This window comes from Eurosta solidaginis, chromosome 3 (genome assembly GCF_040869045.1).
Source record: "Eurosta solidaginis isolate ZX-2024a chromosome 3, ASM4086904v1, whole genome shotgun sequence".
Taxonomy (NCBI): Eukaryota; Metazoa; Arthropoda; class Insecta; order Diptera; family Tephritidae; genus Eurosta; species Eurosta solidaginis.
Window position 1 is genome coordinate 283,861,984 of NC_090321.1, and position 22,143 is coordinate 283,884,126.

Genomic DNA, 22,143 nt, shown 5'->3' on the forward strand with positions numbered 1-22,143 from the left:
AGATTTTTCAATTAGAAGAAAATTTTTCTAAGCGGGGTCGCCCCTCGGCAGTGTCTGGCAAGCGCTCCGATTGTATTTCTGCCATGAAAAGCTCTCAGTAAAAACTCATCTGCCTTGCAGATGCCGTTCGGAGTTGGCATAAAACATGTAGGTCCCGTCCGGCCAATTTGTAGGGAAAAATCAAGAGGAGCACGACGCAAATTGGAAGAGAAGCTCGGCCTTAGATCTCTTCGGAGGTTATCGCGCCTTACATTTATTTATTTTTATTTATATTTGTTATCTACTGTAAATTTTCGGAAGAGGGACATTACAGAAATATGAGATCGTACTGACTGAAAGACTTCTCAACGGGCAACTAAACGTTTATTTTTGTTATCAATAAGCAGGCCATATTTACACAAAAAATCAGCACCAATTATTGGTTTCGCTATGTCAGCTATTAAAAATGTAAAAGGAAATTCGCGTCTCAAACCTAAATTTATATTCAAAAACTTTTTTCCATATGTCGAAATTGTAGAACCATTAGCCGCTGTTAAAATAATATCGGATTTATTTTTACTTAAAATTTTTGAAACAGGCAAAACTGAAATTTCTGCCCCACTATCAATAAGAAAATTTAGTTTATAATCCCTATCATATAAAAACAAGCGACGAGTAGATACTTCAAAATTTCCATTGTCGCTGCATCAACGGAATAAGTTAGTTTGTTGTAACATTCTTCTTTGAAAAAGCACAAGGTTGTTCACATTTTTTGGCCATGTTGCCGAATCTATAATGATACCTACATACCGAATTCTGATTATCGCGAGAACTTGACCTATACCTTAACGGACTTCTTAACCTATTTATACTAGTCGAACGAGATCTTGAAAATTTGTAATGTATTTCTTTTTTAACCTCCCATAACTCTAAAGACAATTTTTCGAGATTTTTACACAAAAGACTAGTTGTTTGTACCAAGTTTATTATGGATACATTATTGCTTTTTGAATTTTGAAACTTTTTGACTGATGCTATTTCATTTTGACTAATAACTTCCCATATATTAACAGCCAATTTCATTAGTTCATTAATATCTCTGCAACTCGAACTAGTTGAAACAATGTTTAATTTTTTTGGAAGTTTCCTCATCTAGAGTCTTTTAATGACCTCTCGATTGAAATTACTGCCAGAAAGTAAAACAAGAGACCGATAGAATTCTGATGGTTTGCGATCTCCCAGCTCGGAATCTGACAAAGCCCAGTCTAACTTGGCATTCTCACTAAATGAGTGCCTATCAATTAAAATTTATTTCAATGTAGAGAATTATTCGTCTCGTTTGAACGAAATCTAAAATTGTCATAATTACATCTTGAGGAAGCGGAGTTATGCTATATTCATATTTTGTTACTTCCTGAGTTATATTCTTTCTATTAAATTGAATTTCGGCATGGATGAACCATGCCTCTGGGCAATTCGTCCAAAATTGGGGAAGCTTAACTGGGGTTACAAAAATTTCATTACTGTTTTGCTTCGCATATGGATTTACCAATTCTTCTTGAAAACTATTATTTTGTAAATCGATAAGCGAATCATTCTGTTGATGTGTTGGCGTAGATGTATGTATGTGTGCTATGTGGTGGAGAATGAAACATAATTATTTAAAATGAAATAATTAAAACAAATAAAATATATATATGTATATATATATGTGTATATATGATTTAAATAAATAAAATAAAATATTGCTCGCTCCTTTCAACGTCGCACAAAATTCCTCTTTCTTCGCACTTCAAAATTGCGCTCGCCGTCTTTTCTTCCTGATTCAATTTGTTCCGTTATTTACTTAATGAATTTTTTATATATTAATGCTTATAATGCGTAGGACCGTAATTTCGGTTGGATGAGCGCTCTTCTGCCTTAAATTTAACTTCTTATTGGCAGGGCCGCATTAACCCTCAACGGGGCCCTAGGCAACCATCAATTTGGGGGCCCTTTTTTCACGTCCGTTCCCTTCTTTTTTTGATTAAAAAATACAAACTTATATCTTTCATAAAAATTTTATTGTCACAATGTAATAATATCAATAAAATTACGATCTACATTTTAAACATGTTTTCTACATTTGTTTTCGGCAAATTCATCAATTATATCAACAATATCGATTTTGTTCAATAAATCTGCAAAGTATACCTAACATCTCGAGTCGCTCTTGTCGCGTTGTGGCTCTTTCAACAGCTTTGTTTATTTTTAATTGCGAGAAGGATCGTTCGGCAGAACAATTTGTTATCATCTATCTTCTATCCATCTATCTTATTTATAAATCTTATAAAATAAAGTCTCTAAATGCACATAACTTCATACAGAATGCTCCTTTTTTAAAACGTTTTTTTGCATTTGAAAGCTTAGCTACGTGAGATGGTACAGTTAATATAATTTGAAGGTATATATTATAGGGGCGTGGCAAATTGCCAAAATGTAAAAAAAATCATACGATTTATGTTTGCACAGCTCTAACTCATAAACGGATGGATGGATTTAAAAAATTCTACTTTTCAGTGAAACTTTGAAATATTTACCTTCGATCTGCATAAAAAAAAATACTAGATTCCTTTTTTATACCAGCCAAATTGTTTATACAAAAGTAACATTTTTACCAAAAAATGCGTATGTGTGGTTGTTCGCTGTGAACTTTGCGCGCTAATTGCTTTTGAGTGAGGCATGATGCGACACATACATACGTACATATATAGCATTCGCTGCGTTATTTAACTTCGGACGTATGTGTATAGGTATGTATGGATGTACATCACTACATAGTATAAAACAAAGTCGCTTTTTCTGTCCCTATGTCCCTTTGAATGCTTAAACCTTTAAAAATACGCAACGGATTTTGATGCGCTTTTTTGTAATAGATAAAGAGTGATTGAAGAGGAAGGAACGGATGAACATATTTGCCTGAAAATTGGTGGAGGGGTAGCTTAGAACCAGGAGAAAGACATAGGGTAATTTTTATCCCGTTCTGGATAGGGTCTTGAGATCAAAACGTGGACCTGGGTAATCCTGGGATATGCTTGTACAATATGGGTATCAAATGTAAGCTGTTTATGAGTACTTTGATACGGGGTATTTTTCGTACCCGCGGGTAACTAGGGTCTCGAGATATAAGCGAAAACGTGGACGCGGGTACCCCTAGAATGTGTTTATAGAATATGGCTAACGAATGAAAGCTGTTGATGAGTGCTTTAGTACAGATTAGTTTTCATACCTATTGGTGACTAGCGTCTCGAGATTGAGGCCGAAACGTGGACCCGGGTACCCCTCGAAAATGTTTATACAATATGGATAACAAATGAAAGCTGTTGATGAGTGCTTTAGTACAGCGTAGTTTTCATATCTTTTTGTGAAGTGTCTCGAGATATAGGCCAAAACGTGGATCACGGTAACACTAGGATATTTTTTGACATTATGGTTATTAAATTGAAGCTGTTGATGTGTGCTTTAGTACAGAGTAATTTTCATACCGCTGGGTGACTAGGGTCTCAAGATATAGGCCAAAACCTGGACCCGGATACCCCTAGAATGTGTGTGTAATAGGGATATCAAATGGGAGCTGTTGCTGAGAGCTTTAAAGTAATTTTCATTGTGATATTCGATTTTTTCGCATCAACCTGACAAAACTGATAAATATGCATGCGAAGCCGAAATAAAGAAATGAATTAATAATACCCACAAAACTATTTACATACGTCCTTTTCGATTTGCCTGGCAATAAGGGATGAAGAAGAATGGGAAAAACTTGAGAGAAGAGAAAAGATGGAAGAATACTGAGAATGAGATAGAGTGAGACGAAGATAGAGATAGATGAAGCAAAAAGACGCAGGGAGGAGTGAATAAAAGGATAAAGAAAAAGTAAGGGGGGGAGCAGAGTTAAACGGAAAAAGCTTATTAAAATGTATGCAGATAGACCTAATTTAGGGCAGAACAAGGTCTGACGGGTCTGCTAGTTAATGTTAAAAAAAATCCGAAGAGCTATTTCTGTGCTAGGAAATACATCGGCTAATTGATCTTCCATTAGAATCTTATACAAATGACTATGAGTTTTTTGTGCATCAGTCTATCTGGAGTTCACGTAACTTTGGAATTGTTTCATTTCAATAAAAGATTCTTCTAAATCTCTAGAATAAAAACGAACTAAGTTATAGCTTCGTGGAGGTCTCCATCACTTAGAGAAAAGTTGATGAGAAATGCAAATCTCTCTGAAACTTCCATTTACATTTTCGCACGTCGTTTGATTTCACTGTGAAGATTGTCGATGATTTCGAGGAAACCTTTTGTCCTAAAATCATCGCGAGGCGAAAATTCTACTTCTGGACTTCTGGAGCATTTCCGTCATTAGGTTGGTTTTTTCTACGACGAGTACGTTTTACGATTTCTGTATAATCTACACCAGGTAACAACTGTTTTGTTTTTTCCTCGAAATCATTGAACTTTTCACGGAATGAAACTAAACTCTCTTCTAACAATCCGTACAAAAAAACCACACGTTTGCAAATCTGCTTTTTCACTTTGCAATGACTTATCCACTGAACGCATAGCAGTCAAAACAGAGTTCCATAAAATCAACATGAAACCAAATTCGAATTTTTGCATTTTATACGCGATATACGTCGCCTCATAACGAGTATCAGTATTTTGTGATTCATCATCAGCAATGCTTTCTAGAGCCTCTAATATGATATCAAATGAATCGTAAACTGCACGCGTCGCATTCGAATGTGCTTCGTGTAGCGTGTAGTTGGTAATGTGTTCAAAGTTTTCTAATTGTTTATTTTATTTTTTAAAACGCCCCAACGATAGGTGGAAGCGGAAAAAAATTATATAATGTGCATAATGGCGAAAAAATCTACTGCATAAAAACAGAACTTCACAGCATGCTCTCCAACCAAATTAAGGGAATGCGCGGAATAGGGAACATAGATCTCATTTTTATTATACTTCCAGGACATGTTTAATGCGTTGTCATATTGTTGTCTTATACAATTTTGAATATCTAAACCATAGTCTTCAGTAAGAAACTTTAAAGTTTGATTCGCTAGACTTCCACCAGTATGTATGACCTTCCAACTGAAGAAAAGTTGTAAACCTTTTTTATTATTCAATGTACTCTCCTTCCACTTCGATACACTTCTTTGCACGCTCATACAATGAGTCGTAAATGTCCTTTTTAGGAACCTTGTCTAGTTTGTCGGTCGTCGCCTTTTGAATGTGGTCAATTGAGTTTTATTTATTTGAGTAAAATTTATTTTCAGTTCTGATTATATGTTCTTTTACTCTCTAGAATTTTATGTTTGTAAGAAAATTTTAGAAGTCTTTTTCATTTTTCGGGTCCCCCCTAAAATATGGGCCCCAGGCAACTGCCTATTCTACCTACCTGTTAATCCGGCCCTGCTTATTGGTATAGTAGATATTTACTCACTGCGTCACTAATAGCCTCTTAATATTACAATGGTATGTAATGGATATACGGTTCCTAAAAATGGAAATTTGCAACGGCTTTTGTTGGTAGAACAATGGTACATGGTGGAGATGTTAGGGAATGGCTTTTGTTGGTTATATTCGCTCAAATTTAAGAATTTGTGAGCTTAGAATGAAATTGATCGGGCGAAAGTAAAATCTCCAGTAAGCGCAGAAATTCGCGAAAGTTGTCTCCTCGTGCAGAATAATAACTTTGTATATACATATATTAATATATGAACAATTATTTTATCATGGTGCTTATATACGAGGCTTTAAAAGGGATGGAGGCTCTGATTGATTGACAGCAAAGAGATAAAACTAGTGAATACCGTCGCTCTCCCTCGTTTTCTTTTAATCGTGTTCCAAATTAGCACTTGTACAAGCCTAGTACCGTTATTATAATCGGGTTTACACTTTTATCCAAAAATTAAAGCAATTATAAGCACCTCGTTGTTATTTGGCTAACCTAATATATTTTGCAATAGTTTATTATTCTAACACTTGCAAATTACAATATCTTCAACGCTTGCGGAAAACGCAACATTAAGAGCAACGTAAAAAGGGAAAACCGAAATTTTCATTCTACTCGTCTCCTTCGCAAATTTTTGATTGGATAACGGTTGGTTGTACATGTATAAAGGAATCGAGATAGATATAGACTTCCATATATCAAAACCATTAATATCAAAAAAAAAATTTGATTGAGCTGTGTCAGTCCGTACGCCCATTAACACGATTACTTGAGTAAATATTGAGATATCTTCACAAAATTTGGTACACGAGCTTAACTGGACCCAGAATAGATTGGTATTGAAAATGAGAGAAATCGGATGATAACCACGCCCACTTTTTATATATATAAAATTTTGGAAAACACAAAAAACCTTATCTTTTAGTAAATAATACACCTAGAATGCTGAAATTTGACATGAGGACTGATATTAAAACTCTTGATAAAAATTTAAAAATTTTTTTTAAATGGGCGTGGCACCCCACTTGTGATAAAATCAATTTTACAAATATTATTATTAATCATAAATCAAAAATCGTTAAACCTATCGTAACAAAATTCGGCAGGTTACCTTTACTATAAGGAATGCTTTGAAGAAAAATTAACGAAATCGGTTAAGGGCCACGCCCACTTTTATATAAAAGATTTTTTAAAGGGTCGTGGACGAATAAAATAAGCTATATCTATGCAAAAAAGAGCTTTATATCAATGGTATTTCATTTCCCAAGTGGATTTATAACAATAAATAGGAAAAACTACAAATTTAAAAAACTGGTCGTGGCACCGCCCCTTTTATGACTAAGCAATTTTTTATGTTTCGGGAGCCATAACTCAAAGAAAAATTAACGGTTCGTAATAAAATTGGGTACACAAATTTTCCCTATAGCATGAAATATTTCTAGAAAAAATGGACGAGATCGGTTAAAGACCACACCCACTTTTATATAAAAGATTTTTAAAAGGGTCGTAGACGAAAGAGAGCTTTGTATCAATAGAATTTTATTTTCTAAATTGAATTATAACAATAAGTTGGAAAACACTAAAAATTTTGCAAATGGGTGTGGCACCGCCCCTTTTTTGTCTAAGCAAATTTCAATGTTTCGGGAGCCATATCTCAAAGAATAATTAACATATCGTAACAAAATTGGGTACACACTTATAGCAGGAAATATTTCTAGTAAAAATGGACGGAATCGGTTAAAGACCACGGCAACTTAGATATTAAACAAGTTTAAAAGGGTCGTAGACTAGAATAATAAGTTATAACTTAGCAAAAAATAGGATTGAATCAATGATATTTCACTTATCAAGTTTTATTGTAAGAGGAAATGGGGACACAATTTTTTATTATGTTATGTAGAAAATTAATTTATCTGAAATGAAATGTACAATTGAAGCTCACTCTGAGTATATAATGTTCGGTTACACTCGAACTTAGACACTTTTACTTATTTGTTTCTGCTTTTAAGTTCTGTTTCTTTCTCATGGCAGGATCGCCAGTGTGATGATTTCCATAAATAATTAAAAATTGTTGAGTTAGTCTTATGCCAATTTCACACAGAGGCTTAATGAAATAATTAGTCAAGCTTTCTAATTGAACTTAATCTTCCATACAAAATACAAATTCCTAATTATCTCATTATTGCTTTATTGAATGCCTAATCGAGTGAAAATTACAATCAAAAATTAATTATTTTCAATAATTTACGAAAAATAGAAAAACAAGAAAAATTTAATTTTCGCTACATTTGCTGCAAAAGATAATATGGCTTTTTCGAAAATAGGCACATATTTGGTTAGTATGGGCAGTTGCGCATGCATTTTATTTTGATTATATGGATAGTTAAGAAGAAAACGGCTGCTTTCCATTTTAACTATTTTTTGTAAAAACGAAATATTTTTTTGGGGCTGCTGACAGATATTCGCATAATGAAGCAGAGCCTTTTGCTATGAATGAAAAGGGAAACTTAATTATTTCATTAAATAGAATTGTGATTCGATTAAAATTCTGTTATAAAAATCAATGTCTTTTATTTAATTACAATTTTTGAAACATATACTTACATACATACATATTTCAATATTGAGGATTGAAAATTTAACAAAAAAGACTCCATTACAATAATTCAAGTAGAAATTGTATAAAGTAATAATAAATACAATTAACTCTCAACATGATGAATTAAAACAACAAACCTACAGTGGTGTTCTGGGGACATAAGAAGACAGCCCGTAGCGGTTCTGAGGGCGGTGTTTTGACAGGCCCGTATTTTCTTCCAGTGAGTAACCTTTAGGTTTGGCGACCATAACAGCCAGCCAATTGCGGTATTGAGCGTGTCTTTGTCTGTACCCCAAGTGCTGCCGGCAAGAGATTTGAGGATTGTATTACGGCTCTGGAGTTAAGGTACAATTGCGGTTGCATGCTCGGGGTGGGTTAGGTTAGGCTGCAAATGATCCAATAGACACGGTCCGCATAACACCCTGGATTAGGAGGTTGGCAGTTCTTGGTGTCCGATATACCGCCGCCCCGTATGAAGCGAAACGTCGTAGATGCGGGCCCTAAACCGCGCAGCCCCATAGTCGGGCGCAATGGAGTTCGGCTAAGCCCTCACAACAACTACAAGGTGCCTGCTATAGTGAGGGGACCTTCTATATGTAGAAGTTAAACAAAAGCGGGGACAGGACACCACCCTGTGGTACCCCTTGTTTAATTTTTCTGGGTTTAGATGTTACGCTCCTGAATTGTACCGATGCTTGCCGACTAGACAGATAATTTTTGGAGGGAGGACCCTTCCAAGTCTTGCAGTAGCGTGCCGTGGCTGACAGTGTCAAAAGCTTTTGATAGGCTACGAGTACTGTTCTGTGGTGGGGTTTAGCCTTTAAGTTCGCTTTACGTTCACGTACATATGTAGGTGAGATAGACAACTCCTTAAATTGCGCACCGTATACATATCGCTCATTTACTTCAATAGTGTCATAACTCAAAAAACATGACTTTTGAGTTAATAACATATAAACGTACCCAATAACATGATCTATGTGGTATAAAAAAATCTTTTTGATCCGCTAAAAACTTACCACGTGCTATACAAATGAAAATATGCCTTTATATGCGCAACATATGGCAGTTAAAATCTTTGAATGGCTCTTCTGGAAAATTGTGTTTTTTGAGTTATGACACTATTGAAGTAAATGAGCGATATGTATGTAATAACGAAGTATCAACTTGCTTTAATTACAGTTCAATCCAACATTTTGGCGACGCAACGGCAGTACATTCGCTTTTATTGAACTTTATAAAAACGCTCCATGCTTATGGGATCCTAATGATGAACATTATAGCAATATTGCAGTGCGTGAAAATAGTCAAAAGAAAATAATTGAAGAAATGAAAAATCAATTTAATTACACACTAACTAATCAAGGACTAAAGGTATGCTTCCGCAAATTATATTTGCAATATGAGTCCACGCTTGAAGCAAAAGAGATGAAAACAAAAACACAATTGAAGAAGTTGCCAAATGTAATGTTTGAATATTTTGAAAAATGCGAGTTTTTAGCTGTTGCTAAAGATGAATATGTCGATGCCGTCGATAAAGTACCAAATGCAAATACGGTAATTGTCATACAAAAGTCACATCCGCATTCTCTTTCAGGAATTGAATTAGTAGGCGCCTTTTGTGACTTTTGTCAGAAGCGCTTTGCCTAACTAATATGCCAAGGAGCATTCCAACGACAATCGTTTTGGTTAATGAAAGAGAATGACGCTGTTTTAGTAAATTTTTGTAGCTAGCACTAATTAACTTTTATTTTCAGACCTTGAGCTTTGCCAAACTTAATCCTACAACAGAAACTTTCATTGAAACATATGCTTTGTTTCCAGTATTATATGATACAAAACATGAAGATCATAACAACCCAACTGCTCGCAGACAAGCTCATACAGAAATGGCAAATATTATTAAGTCCAAAGAAAACATAGAGTTTACAGAAGATGAAATTTATAAAGGGATACATAGCATACGTCACTGGTATTATAAAACTAAAAATCGGCTAACAAAAAATAAGAGCGAGAGAGATTTAGCAAAATCCGCTAAAGTTTATTTGCAAAAATGTAGCTTCCTACCAGCTAGACCGCCAAGTAAGAAATTAAAATGTACAGAATGTGATAAATTATTTCAAAATGAAACAACTAGGCAGAGCCATCTATTTAAAGAACACAATATTGGTGATTGGCCATATAAATGTGAACAATGTCAACGAACATTTGAGTATAAGGCACAACTAATAATGCATGAACAACGTACACATGTTGGAAAAGTACATAAATGTGATTATTGTGAGAGACTGTTTGCTGTGCAAGTCGATTTACAACGTCACATTGATACACATACTGGCCATAAACCGTTTGTTTGTGAATTATGCGGCAAAGCATTTCGCAGTAAGACTCAATTGGGCTATCACTCGGATGCAATACATACAAAAACTAGAGCTTACAAATGTACAATGTGTCCGAAAGATTTCTTAAAAGCCCGAGATTTAAAAGATCACATAAAAGCGCATTTAAATATACGTGATAAAATATGTGAAACTTGTGGTAAGGGCTTTACAAATTGTCATTCACTCATACGGCATAGACAAATACATTCCGAAGTTAAAAAGTTTGCATGTAAATTATGTGAGGCGAAATTCCATCAATTTGTTGGCTTAAATTCACACATGAAGCGAACTCATGGTATAGTTAAAAATCAGCAATAATTTGAAAATAATAAATCGTTTATGTGTATATGAAGACGCGAGTATACCTTGTCAATGTATATGTGTGCGCATGATTAGGATCAAGGGAAAGCCGTTATAAAAACATAGTCACATCTTTAGTAACGAAAAAATACGAATAATTTTTTTTATTCATTATTCAAAATAAATAAATTATTTTTCATAGTTCAGATAATGCTCTACCCTGATTGCGATATCCTGCACAAATATGTCCTCATTCTACAATTATCAGAGTAATCGGTCATATTTTTAATGACATTAACATTTGATTTAATAAGTTCATAATCCTTAAATTCATTAAAGTTATATAATGGGATTCAATTTACTGAAACATGTCACACATCTAGATTTGTGGGAGCTGGCTCAGAAATCTAAAATTTTGAAGCTATGAATACTACCGCGTTTTCCAATTTTATAAGATTAGATAACAGCTTTGCTACGCACCATCAAAAATTTTTTAGAGAAAACTAAAAAACAAAATTGGTAATATGTGGTACCCATCTTGTTTTTGCGTAGATCTAGATATGCTATGCTATATATATAAAGTCGATGAATTTACAAAACCACATATCTCATGGGACACAATCCTTACAAGAGAAGTTATCTGTATACTAAAACTGTTACTATTGAAACATTTAATCAGGGGCGGATCCAGGATTTTTTGTGGGGAGGGGGAACACAGAACGAACCCGCAAAAAAGTTAACAACAACTTATATAAATATTTAGAAGTAGCCTACCTACTTCAAATTTATTTATAGAGGTTCAAGTATATACATACATATATAGGGTCCATTTTTCCCGCAATATCTTCATGGATATGCATTAAAGCCAATCCATTCAAACGGTCTCCTGTCATCCTGTTGCGAAAATACGACTCTAATTGGCGTAAGGTGGAGAAAGATCGCTCGGCAGTGCTGGTAGTCACTGGAAACGTACACAGCAATTGACAAAGAGTTCTAATATTTGGAAACGCCGTTGCTCGTTTGTAGGCATCTGCTACAGAATCTGGGATATTTTCTGTCATTTCTTTCCAAATTTTTAATTCACCCTTCAAAGCTTGAAAACAAGGAATGTCTTCTTTATATACTTCTGCGCCTTGTAAAACATTCTCCAAATCTTCATCGCTGAAGTTTTGGAACAGCAACTTTTGCAATTGCCCAATTCTTTGCATGGAGGCGTTAGGAAACCTGGATGAAATTTCGTTTATAATATAGTCTAGAAAAGGAATATATACTGCAACTCGGTAATAATCCTCAACTGACTGAGTCTGAATGTTTGGTCGATTATTTTGACGCCCGGTGATTCTGGGGCCGTGATTTCTGCACCAAATCTGCAAATGCTCCTCTCCTTGCCATCCCTCAAAAAAAAATGTGTACCAAAAATTTCTTATAAAATACAGCACACAAAATCTTTAATAGAGATAATTTTGAAACAGCAAATTATTGGACAAAATTTAACAGGTAGGGCCTTTCTACATTTCATCAACGATAAGAATGTTTTATTTTATCCAAGACTTTCCCTTGACGATTTTATGGCACCTTTATATACTAGATATTTATATAGGTGATATAGTGTGAGGACCAAATATAAACCATTAAATTGGCCCACACAAAACCACCGCCACACAACACAGGATCAGTAACACCGACAACGCAACACAAATAAAAACTACAGAAGAACACGATCAGCAATATAGCCAACCCAACACGAAACACAAACAAGTCTCTGAAATATCACTAGCGCAACAAGATGCCGCAACACTCCACAGCAACACCGTAACCATGGCAACGCAACGAACTAAGCTAGCAACATCAAGAGTATTAGCTATGAAAAGGGTAACACAAGAAGACAACAGTCAGTCAGCACGCGGTTGTGGTCATAGATTAGATTGATATGAATCTTTTGTTTACGCTCTCATATTTTCGCTCTCACGAGGGATTTATCTTCTAGTTGTTGCTGGCAACAATCACAGATAAATCCCTCGCGCCAGCTGAAGCGGGTGCCAGAACAAAAAATGTGCCAGCCAAAACGAAAAACGTGCCAAAAATTTTGGTAAACTTTAGTTTGACCTACAACTGTAGAATAGCGTTCAAAAGTTATGGAAAAAGAATAAAAATACTTGTTTTAGTGTAAGTATTATTAGTTCGATGGCGGAGGGTAAATATTATTTCCCATTCAAAAGTTATCACTAAAAACAGGTTTTGTAAATATGAACTCCCGATGCAACCAGTTCATTTTGATCACAGAACCTGGACGCCAGACATGTAGGATAAGCGCTATCCATTAAATAATGTTAACTATTATATCATTATTATCCGATTACTGAAATTTCAATAGAATATATGGTTGTCACTGCGAGTTAAATGCGTCACAATATTTGACTAATTAATTTAATCGAAATGTTAGTTTTACTTAGATTTGTTTATATTTAACTCTAACCAGTCGTATTATTGTAAAATAACTTTAAGGAAATAAATATTTTACGACTATCATTTTATTAAATGATTAAAGCTATAATTGCCGAAATGTATGTCAAAAATCCCCATTTTCAGATCTATTCATATTTGTTTGGAGTGGCACCATTGATAAATGTTATAAAAAATGTGCATTTTGACAGCGCTCTCTCGAAACAAAGAGTTGCAAATCCATTCATCTATGGTTGTGGTTGCGACTAGAGCTGCTACTGAAGCGTTTTGGAAGGCATATCGGTTTTAACCATTGCAAGCCAGTGCGTTTCATAGGAGCAAGTCGTGAACTGAGAATTGTGGGTAAGCTGGTTTTAACCGCTCCACAACGCTTTTAGACCACGCTCGCTCCCTCGTAAGCAAACGCCCACCACAGCATCGATACCGCACACAGTCCTACACGTGATGCCCGGGGCAATTGACGACATTGTACTTGGCCTAGACACGCTAGGGAGCATAGGAGCAGCCATATCATGCGGAGGAGGCCACCTCGTGTTAACCAGACCCGTTGCCCAGCACACACCGCCGGGAGCCACGTCAGAGACCATTCAGAGGATAACACCACCGAGAACGAGTAACGACAGGTTCGACATCATTGGAGCAACGTCAGGGACCATCCAGAGTGTAACACCACCGAGTACGAGTGACGACAGGTACAACACCATTAATCGAATTAACGACGACGTATCCAGCAATAAACACAATGGTATAGAAGGCGAGGCGGATCGATACGACTTACAACAATGACAGAGCTACAATGCAAGTGGTGGCACAAGCGTATCGGCGAAGTACGCACAAACCCGGAGAAATATGCCGACTATACAATACAGGATGGACAGTTATACCGCCATATTCCCTGCCGGTCACACGACGAAGAGGCGGTACCATTGAAATTGTGTGTGCCTACACCACTCAGACAGCGAGTATTACAGCAAAATTATGACATACCAAGCGCGGGACACATGGGCATCCGCCGGACGGTAACACGAATCGCCAACCGATATTATTGGCCCGGCATGTTCCGTGACATCAGCCGATATGTACGTCAATGCGAATCCGGCCAGAAATACAAGGAAACACAACAAAAGCCAGCAGGAAAGATGCTCTCATAGGTAGCCCAGGAACCATTTGTCACGGTATGCGTCGACTTCGTTGGGCCCCTACCGCGATCTACACACGGAAATACGATGTTACTGGTATTTTTCGACCGATTCAGCAAGTGGGTGGAATTGATCCCCATGAGGTGTGCTACCGCAGACGGCCTTCGCCTAGCTTTCAGGGACCGGATCCTCGCAAAGTTTGGCGTCCCCAAAGTACTCGTATCCGACAACGGCCCACAGTTTTGTAGTACGCTCTGGCAGCGCTACCTCAAGGAAGTCGGGGTACGACAACAATACACCGCACCCTATGCCCCCCAAGAAACCCCAGTGTGAGGACCAGATATAAACCATTAATTTGGTCCACACAAAACCACCGCCACATAACACATCAGTAACACCGACAACGCAACACAAATAAAAACTCTACAGAAGAACACGATCAGCAACATAGCCAACACAACACGAAACACAAACAAGTCTCTGAAATATCACTAGCGCAACAAGTTGTCGCAACACTCCATACGAAGCCGTGGCTTGAGGATTGTGGGTAAGCTGGTTTTAACCGCTCTACAACGCCTGAGACCACGCTCACTCCCTGCCAAGCGAAGCCCACAACGTCAGGAGCCCGCGCGCCACCGCCATAAGCCTCGGCAGCAGAGTCACGCATAAATACGACGTTGGCGGTAGCAGAGTCACGCATAAATACGACGTCGGCCACAGCAGAGTCACGCATAAATACGACGTTGGCCACAGCAGAGTCACGCAAGCATACGATGTTGGCCGCATCAGAGCCACGCAAACATACGACGCTGGCTGCAGCAGAACTACACGAGCATACGACGTTGACCAGAGCAGAGTCACGCTAACATACGACGTCAACCACACCAGAGCTACACTCACGCAGACGCACCTACATAAGCCGCAGCAGAAACAGCACAGTCGTTAACCGTAGGAAAAAACACGCCGACGCAAGGCGTCACTGAGATACAGTTACACATACCCAGGCAGCGACCAGGAAGGCGTCCTAACGGAACGCTCCTACCGGGACACGAGGGACCGTTAGCCCACGACTAATCATATAGCAAGCATCAAATGAAGTGAATTATACATACACATCTTTTATACATTTTATATTATAGTCATAGTATATAGAGTTAAAGCAATAAAGTGAATTTTATATGAAAACGATTTGCAAGGTGCCCCGAAATACAAATTTATTGTAAGCGAACCTTGGACACGGCGAGTATACCCCAGCACTTATTGAAGAAGCACCGGGGCAAGGAAAAGCTTCGTTACAATAGGCCTACTTGGGCTTTGGCAAAGCGAAAATTGCATGCCTCACGGGTTATGTGAAACAGTGAGCTGCAATTATTCATCTTTTAAGGTTATTAGTGGACTAACCAAAAAATGAGTATTAGTGCGTATGCAAACAAAGAATATCAAGCAGTTATATCCACTAACACACATTTACATAGTCATGCTTCGTAAAATGAATAACCGCTCACAAGCCACGAAGCAGTTCAGTACTCATTTGTCTTATTGAGCAAGAAAGCCAACTGTGTTATACGAAAACACTAATTGGAATAAGTAAGACTAACAGTGCAATAAAATGAATAAAGTCATATCAGTCTTCTGACGCTAGCAACACAACGATGTACACGAAATTAAACTGAATACAGCGCCAAAGTAAAACCGATGATAAACGAAGTATACAGTGTATTACACAGGATATCATAGTGCTACTGAGTTAAAGCGACTATAACATCAGTTTATACTCAACAATGTCATATATGTTTGAGATATATGTGTTACGGAGCACTCGTATGCATTTTCTATTTTATGTGTTAATCACTCATAGTATTTGTCTGTACTTGACTAAGTACACATTTAGACACAATTTTTTGGCTCATGACTAATTTTATTAGTACTGAAAGCAGATCTCTGATGTGAAAAAGCTCAAACTCCTTGAATTTTGCAGATTTTTGCTAGAGCTGCTAAAAATTTACGTGGTATTACTTCTATCACAGGTGCTCTTTCTGGCATGTAAATCCCGGTCTTATGAATTTATCAAATTAAAATAAGGTTCTTAACGATACATAGTTAGACTGTTGCTGGCATATTCAAAAATTTAATTGCATTCATAAAAATACAAATTGGTCGAATTTCGACCATGGGCGATACTAGTTTGGGTTAAACGTCAAATAATCGACCAGAAATCAACTAAGAACCTTTAGTTATACATTTTAAATATGTTTTTCTTAAATAAAGATTTAAGAAATCTAATACGGAATCTTATTTTTTACTACGATTTATTTTGTTTTTACTATGATTTTAATCTTGGTTAGCTCCAAACCTAATTCTTTGTGCATAGCGATAAATAGAAAATCGAATTGCTGTGGCGCCATGACTCAATGGGCGAATTCAGCGAACAACAACGGCTGATCAGCTGTTGAGTGATCACTTTGAACGTACCGTTGAGTATTTTTGATCAACCCAGCAGTTGGAATTTTACGTCAATTACTCTAGATTTACTCAAACATCTTTATTTGGTCATTTTAACGCTTTAATGTTTCGAAGTGTTGTTTATAACTCAAATTTTCTGTTTTAAAGTTATGGAGAAGTCCTGCAAAGGAATGCTAAGTAAAAAGTGGGGTCTGAGGCCAGACCTCATGGCCTGGATGTATAAGGTAGTTATTCGACCAATTCTGACATATGGGGCACTCGTATGGTGGAAGGCGGTAGAGGTGAAATACATAGCTAACATGCTAGGGAAAGTTCAACGATCTGCCTGCGGAGCGATCACGGGGAAATTAGGTCGTGTCCCTCGAAAGCTTTAAACGTGATTTGCAATGTTCCACCGTTAGATCTATTTATCAAGGAAACGGCATCTCAAGGGGCCCTAAGGCTTCGGGAGTTGGGCCTTTGGAGGGAGCGTACATACGGGCACGGCCGTATCCTGCTCAATATTAACGACTCTCGAATTTTGTCAAAAACGGACTACATATGTCAAAGGAAAATCTTCGACACAAACTAAACAATTCTCTTCTCCACAAGGAAGGATTGGAAAGATGGGGGGATCATTCAGAGATTCGAGTGGGAGCGGGAGTGCTTGCGACTGTCCCGCCCACGTCGTTATGGTTGAGGCTTCCCAACTCGGCAAGTGTGTTTCAAGCTGAGATTTTCGCTATCCGAGAAGCGTGCAAAGCGTTAATGGATATCAAAGGTAACGGTAACAGGGTAGCCATTTTCTCCGATAGCCAGGCGGCTCTTGGGGCACTCGGGTCAGAGACGATATCATCAGACCTGGTTGACCAGTGTAGGCAGATCGTTACCCTGATATGGGTGCCGGGGCATCGAAACATACAGGGTAACGAGATGGTTGATGAGCTGGCACGGCGTGGAGCGGCTCTTGATGTCTCAGGAGCGAAGGAGGTCTTTGCACCCCTGGGACTCATCAAGGGTCGCATCTCCCAGCACTGGCTGGGTGAGGCCAACAATAGGTGGAATCGGTTGCGGACCTGTAGAGTTTCCAAGAGCATGTGGCCACTATATAACGAAAAACGATCGGTAGCTGTCCTTAAGATGAACAGAAGGGATATATCCAGAGTAGTTGTGGTGCTCACGGGGCATTGGACAATTGCGGTACATACGGCAAGGATGGGACTGGAGCACAATACCTCCTGTCGCATCTGCAAGCGTCCGGAGGCTGAGGAAACGGTTGAGCATCTGCTGTGCGAATGCCCAGCACACTGTCGAAGCAGAATAAAGTTTCTTGGAAAGCCCTTTTTCGAAAGCCTCCCAGAACTCAAGAATGTTAGGGCGGGTGAGCTTCTCAAATTCATAAACTCCACGGGATGGACATAGGGGGATGGGTTTTCCCCTGAGGCGCGTGAAAATGTTCATTACTATTCTTACAACACCCTTTCATTGGTTAACTCACGAGTTTTTGGTATCAAAACGACGCATGAGCGCTAATTGGAGTCAATTGGGACTCACCACTCCAACCAACCAACCAACCAACATCCCTGCAAAAATCGCGAGTACTCCATGCATGCATGTAATCAAAATGTAAATGTCAACAGTACAAAAAAAAGTCCGGTCGGGGTATCCGCCAATGCATTTAATTACCTTTAGTTTTAAATTTAATAGGTATTTAGTGCTCAAGTATGTTTTCTGTATTATTCACTTTAAGAATTGAAAAAGTATTTTTAAACGGTAATGAGAATAATATTTAGCTTCGCCCGAGTGGTTAAATGTGGTATGCCAAATTTTCAATCAAGATGACTTTTTAATACAATTTTTTCACAGTGATGTCAATAAACATAATTTCTAAAGAAATATTTTAACTCTTTCGTTCTACTGAATAATGCTGTTAAAATTACTTAATTCATAAGAATAATTTTTATTATGACCAATTGGGCCATTTTGTAAAAACATCGACGTTGTATAGAATCTTGCTTAATGCGATAAATATTTTACTGATCTTTATTTAAATAATTGCAGTTAAATATTAAACAAAGAATGTCCTGTTGATTCGACTTATACTGTTGTTGTATAATCGATAAACACACTCCCAGAAGGTTTTAAGTAGTGTTACCGATTTTGCTCGTTCTTTGCTGGATATAGATTTGGTACGTTTCAGAAACTAGGACCATTAAGGTTCTAGCACGACCATCTTGGGACCGATTTGACTTGACCACGTGGACCTTCCAAGACATCCCCTTATTGATCTCATACAACTATTTGCTACAATTGAGTTTGAGCTTTTAATTTTTCCTTTATTATCTTAGCAAGTTACAACAATTTTTGATAATTTATTCTTAGGTATATCCAATGCAGGTTTTCGTTCTGTAATCATGCCAGTTGCAACCGTTGCTCCATTCTCTCTTATAGTAAAAGCTTGACCTGGTATTAAAACCATTTTGCGTAATAATGTTATGCGCACCTTTGCATGTTCGCCTGGCATTAACATACCATCCGATGGTACTGTATTTGAATATTTAAAAAAAAAAATATGATAAGGTTTTTTTGTTGAATATGCGTGTAATAACTCTTACTTAGGTCGATACGAGCTGGTATGTTCCAAGTTGCGCTAAATAATTGTTGTATATATTTGGAAAGCATTGGTTTTGACCGACCACCTTCAGCACGCGACAAAAGGTACATGGATGCTTCGAAGTGATTTGATATATTTTCGGTATCAGCTGCACACAATAGCATACCACGATCAACGTTGGAGATTTTAACGGAACGCAATAAGATACCTACATTTTCGCCTGCGACGGCCTGTTAATATTATTATAGTTAAACTATTTGACAACTAAATGTTTCACCCCGCTAAACTGGTATCGGTTAAAAAAGGAATTTGTCAGGAAACAACTAGGGACAAGTCATATTCTCTGCTTACTGCAAAAGAAATATATTCGTTTAAGAGTCGCGACGTAGTTAGCACCAAAAATTAAATGCTACAACAGCAACAAGGAGCCAAAATTGCGTTCAGATATATGTAAAGGATTCTACGTATGTAAAGCAATAAATATTTTGTAACTGGAAGGGAACGCTTACTCTACTGCCTACATTGTGGTTCGATCGTTCTGTATTTTTTAGGCTAACTGGACATAGCGAATCTTAACCGAATATATTTGTTTTGTATCAGAGAATATGACTTGTTTCTAGTCGTTTTGGAACCAATTTTTTTTCGCGATACCAACTTAAGTAGGTTTCCCCAATTTTAGGAAAATTTTAATATCGCAGGCATACTGACAGGCTAACTTCAAACCGAGTAAGCCAATTATTTTGTCAACTCGAGAGCAAATGAAATTCTCGTTACTTAAAATTTAGTTGTACCAATATTAATTGATATCATTATCTGACCTTTGCTACACTTTTCTTAAAAATTTGTATATCTCCAATGCTTGTTCTAATATTCTGATTAAACCCCAGCAAATCAGCCAAATCGTTCTTCATCATAGTTCCCCGCTTTATTGTACCAACTACTACTGTACCACGTCCCGCTACAGTAAACGCATTATCAATAGGCAAGATAAAAGGTGAATTATAATCGCGCGCAGGTGTCGGCACATAGGAATCCATTTCATGCAGTAATTTTTCAATTGATGGTACGCCAAATGGCGATGTATCACCTTTCAAAGCCAACAATGCTGACCCGTATACAACAGGACTTGCAATTCCATCAAATCCAAAATCTGATAGCATTTCCCGCATTTCTATTTCAACTAATTCTAAAACTTCTTGATCCACTAAATCGGCTTTGTTAATGAACACAATAATACGTTCGATACCAACTTGTTTTGCGAGTAGTAAATGCTCACGTGTTTGTGGCATTTGCCCATCGTTTGCGGCAACTACTAATATTGCTCCATCCATTTGTGAGGCGCCTGATATCATATTCTACAAAAAAAGAAAAATTCCGAAATTGTATAAATATGGGCAAGAAACGCAAGAATTTGTTAATCAAACCTTAATATAGTCCGCATGACCCGGGCAGTCAGTATGTGCATAGAAGCGTTCTGTAGTTGCATATCCTATGTGACAAGCATTGATTGTTATGCCACGCGCCTTCTCCTCCGGTGCTCGGTCAATTTGTTCATATGATTGATATTGTGCTAGACCTTTTTCGGCCAGTATTTTTGTTATAGCTGAAGTTAATGTCGTCTTACCATGATCAACATGTCCTATTGTGCCGACATTGCAATGTTGAGAACAATTATTACCACTTCCAGCTGCAGTTAAGCTATGTGTAACACTAAACCATTTCCTTCTAACGGGGTATACGTTTAAATTATTTTCGCATGATATAACCCCTACTGTACGCAAGCTGGTACCAGCTATTTTTGAAAATATTTGAATCATTCTAAAAACTACGAAGAATTATTTAGTTTAGGATTTGATTTTTTTGTTGCCCATTTCGAAAAAGCAAGGATGGTAATTTACATCACCCCCTTTTCTTTGATTACGAATATCAGCTGTTTAGGAGTTGACCGCAGTAGTTCCCAATCCATTCCATAAGTCAACAAGCAAGAGTTGAATAATAAAGGAGCTGAGACGTAAACGACGGACAGAAATAGAATTGTCAAACTAGTGGTAGGTAATTCACCAAATTACCTACTTGAAGATTTACAAAAAACGCTTTGTTTTCGCTAAAATTTCACAAAAAAAGTTATTGAAAACGTAAAAAAATAGTTAACTTGTGGTTATTATTGAATTACACAGGTGAATTACCTACCCGCGATTTAACGGTTTACTGTTTCCCACTATTCGCTCTGTTGGCGTTCTCTATTTTTATACATACGTTCTCTGAAGATACGTCAGTTTGTTCTTTTTGCGAAATACATTTGTAATGTACCACCTGCGGTGTAATTTTAAATTACTTCTACACATTTTCATGACGTTATTATTTTTATTTTTACTAGAACAGGGGTCGACTGCTAATCGCGTCCAAAAATATCGATACAAGTGTCAAAAGACGCTTCGGTAACGTTTACCAAGACGGTGCACCACCTAATTTTTATCAAATATTATCAAAGGTGGTATCAAAAGACGCGTCTCGACCTCCGTTTTTAGAATCTGAATGCGAAAATTTAAATTTTTATTTCTGTCAAAAGATATAAGCAAAAAATCGGTTCACATTTTCATGTGGTTGTTATTTTTTTTCGCAGATTTGTTGTACACACACACACTAATTCAGAAAGGTGTTCTCCGCGTATTTAGTTTTGATCCCCAAACCGTTGTCGGACCCACCCAGGGTAATTTTTTATAAGTGCGGCCGAA

The 22,143-nt window shown here is 37.3% G+C and overlaps 2 protein-coding genes across 2 annotated transcripts in view; one reads left to right on the forward strand and one right to left on the reverse strand.

Annotated features, from left to right (window-relative positions):
- The window catches only part of LOC137245711 (zinc finger protein 431-like), a 51,359-nt gene extending 38,080 nt beyond the window's left edge, over positions 1 to 13,279 (forward strand). Inside the window, exons 3-4 of the mRNA XM_067776802.1 lie at positions 9,252 to 9,626; positions 9,827 to 13,279. Of these exons, the coding sequence (XP_067632903.1) occupies positions 9,252 to 9,626; positions 9,827 to 10,768 (1,317 nt within the window). The 3' untranslated portion in view covers positions 10,769 to 13,279. The remainder of the gene's footprint in view (positions 1 to 9,251; positions 9,627 to 9,826) is intronic.
- Positions 13,280 to 19,109: 5,830 nt separating this feature from the next.
- mEFTu2 (mitochondrial translation elongation factor Tu 2) lies at positions 19,110 to 21,336 on the reverse strand. The gene is made up of 4 exons (XM_067778331.1): positions 20,833 to 21,336; positions 20,227 to 20,763; positions 19,410 to 19,638; positions 19,110 to 19,338 (listed from the first exon to the last, which is right to left on the reverse strand). Exons 1-4 carry the CDS (start codon positions 21,223 to 21,225, stop codon positions 19,139 to 19,141), a joined length of 1,359 nt encoding a protein of 452 aa, XP_067634432.1. The 5' UTR covers positions 21,226 to 21,336; the 3' UTR covers positions 19,110 to 19,138.
- Between the last annotated feature and the right edge of the window lie 807 nt (positions 21,337 to 22,143).

Coding starts and splice junctions, on each gene's coding strand:
- mEFTu2 (XM_067778331.1), bottom strand. CDS start 21,225: ATGATTCAAATATTTTCAAAAATAGCTGGTACCAGCTTGCGTACAGTA. Junction 20,764..20,832: donor GTCATGCGGACTATATTAAG/GTTTGATTAACA, acceptor CTTTTTTTGTAG/AATATGATATCAGGCGCCTC. Junction 19,639..20,226: donor TTAAGAAAAGTGTAGCAAAG/GTCAGATAATGA, acceptor TAATATTAACAG/GCCGTCGCAGGCGAAAATGT.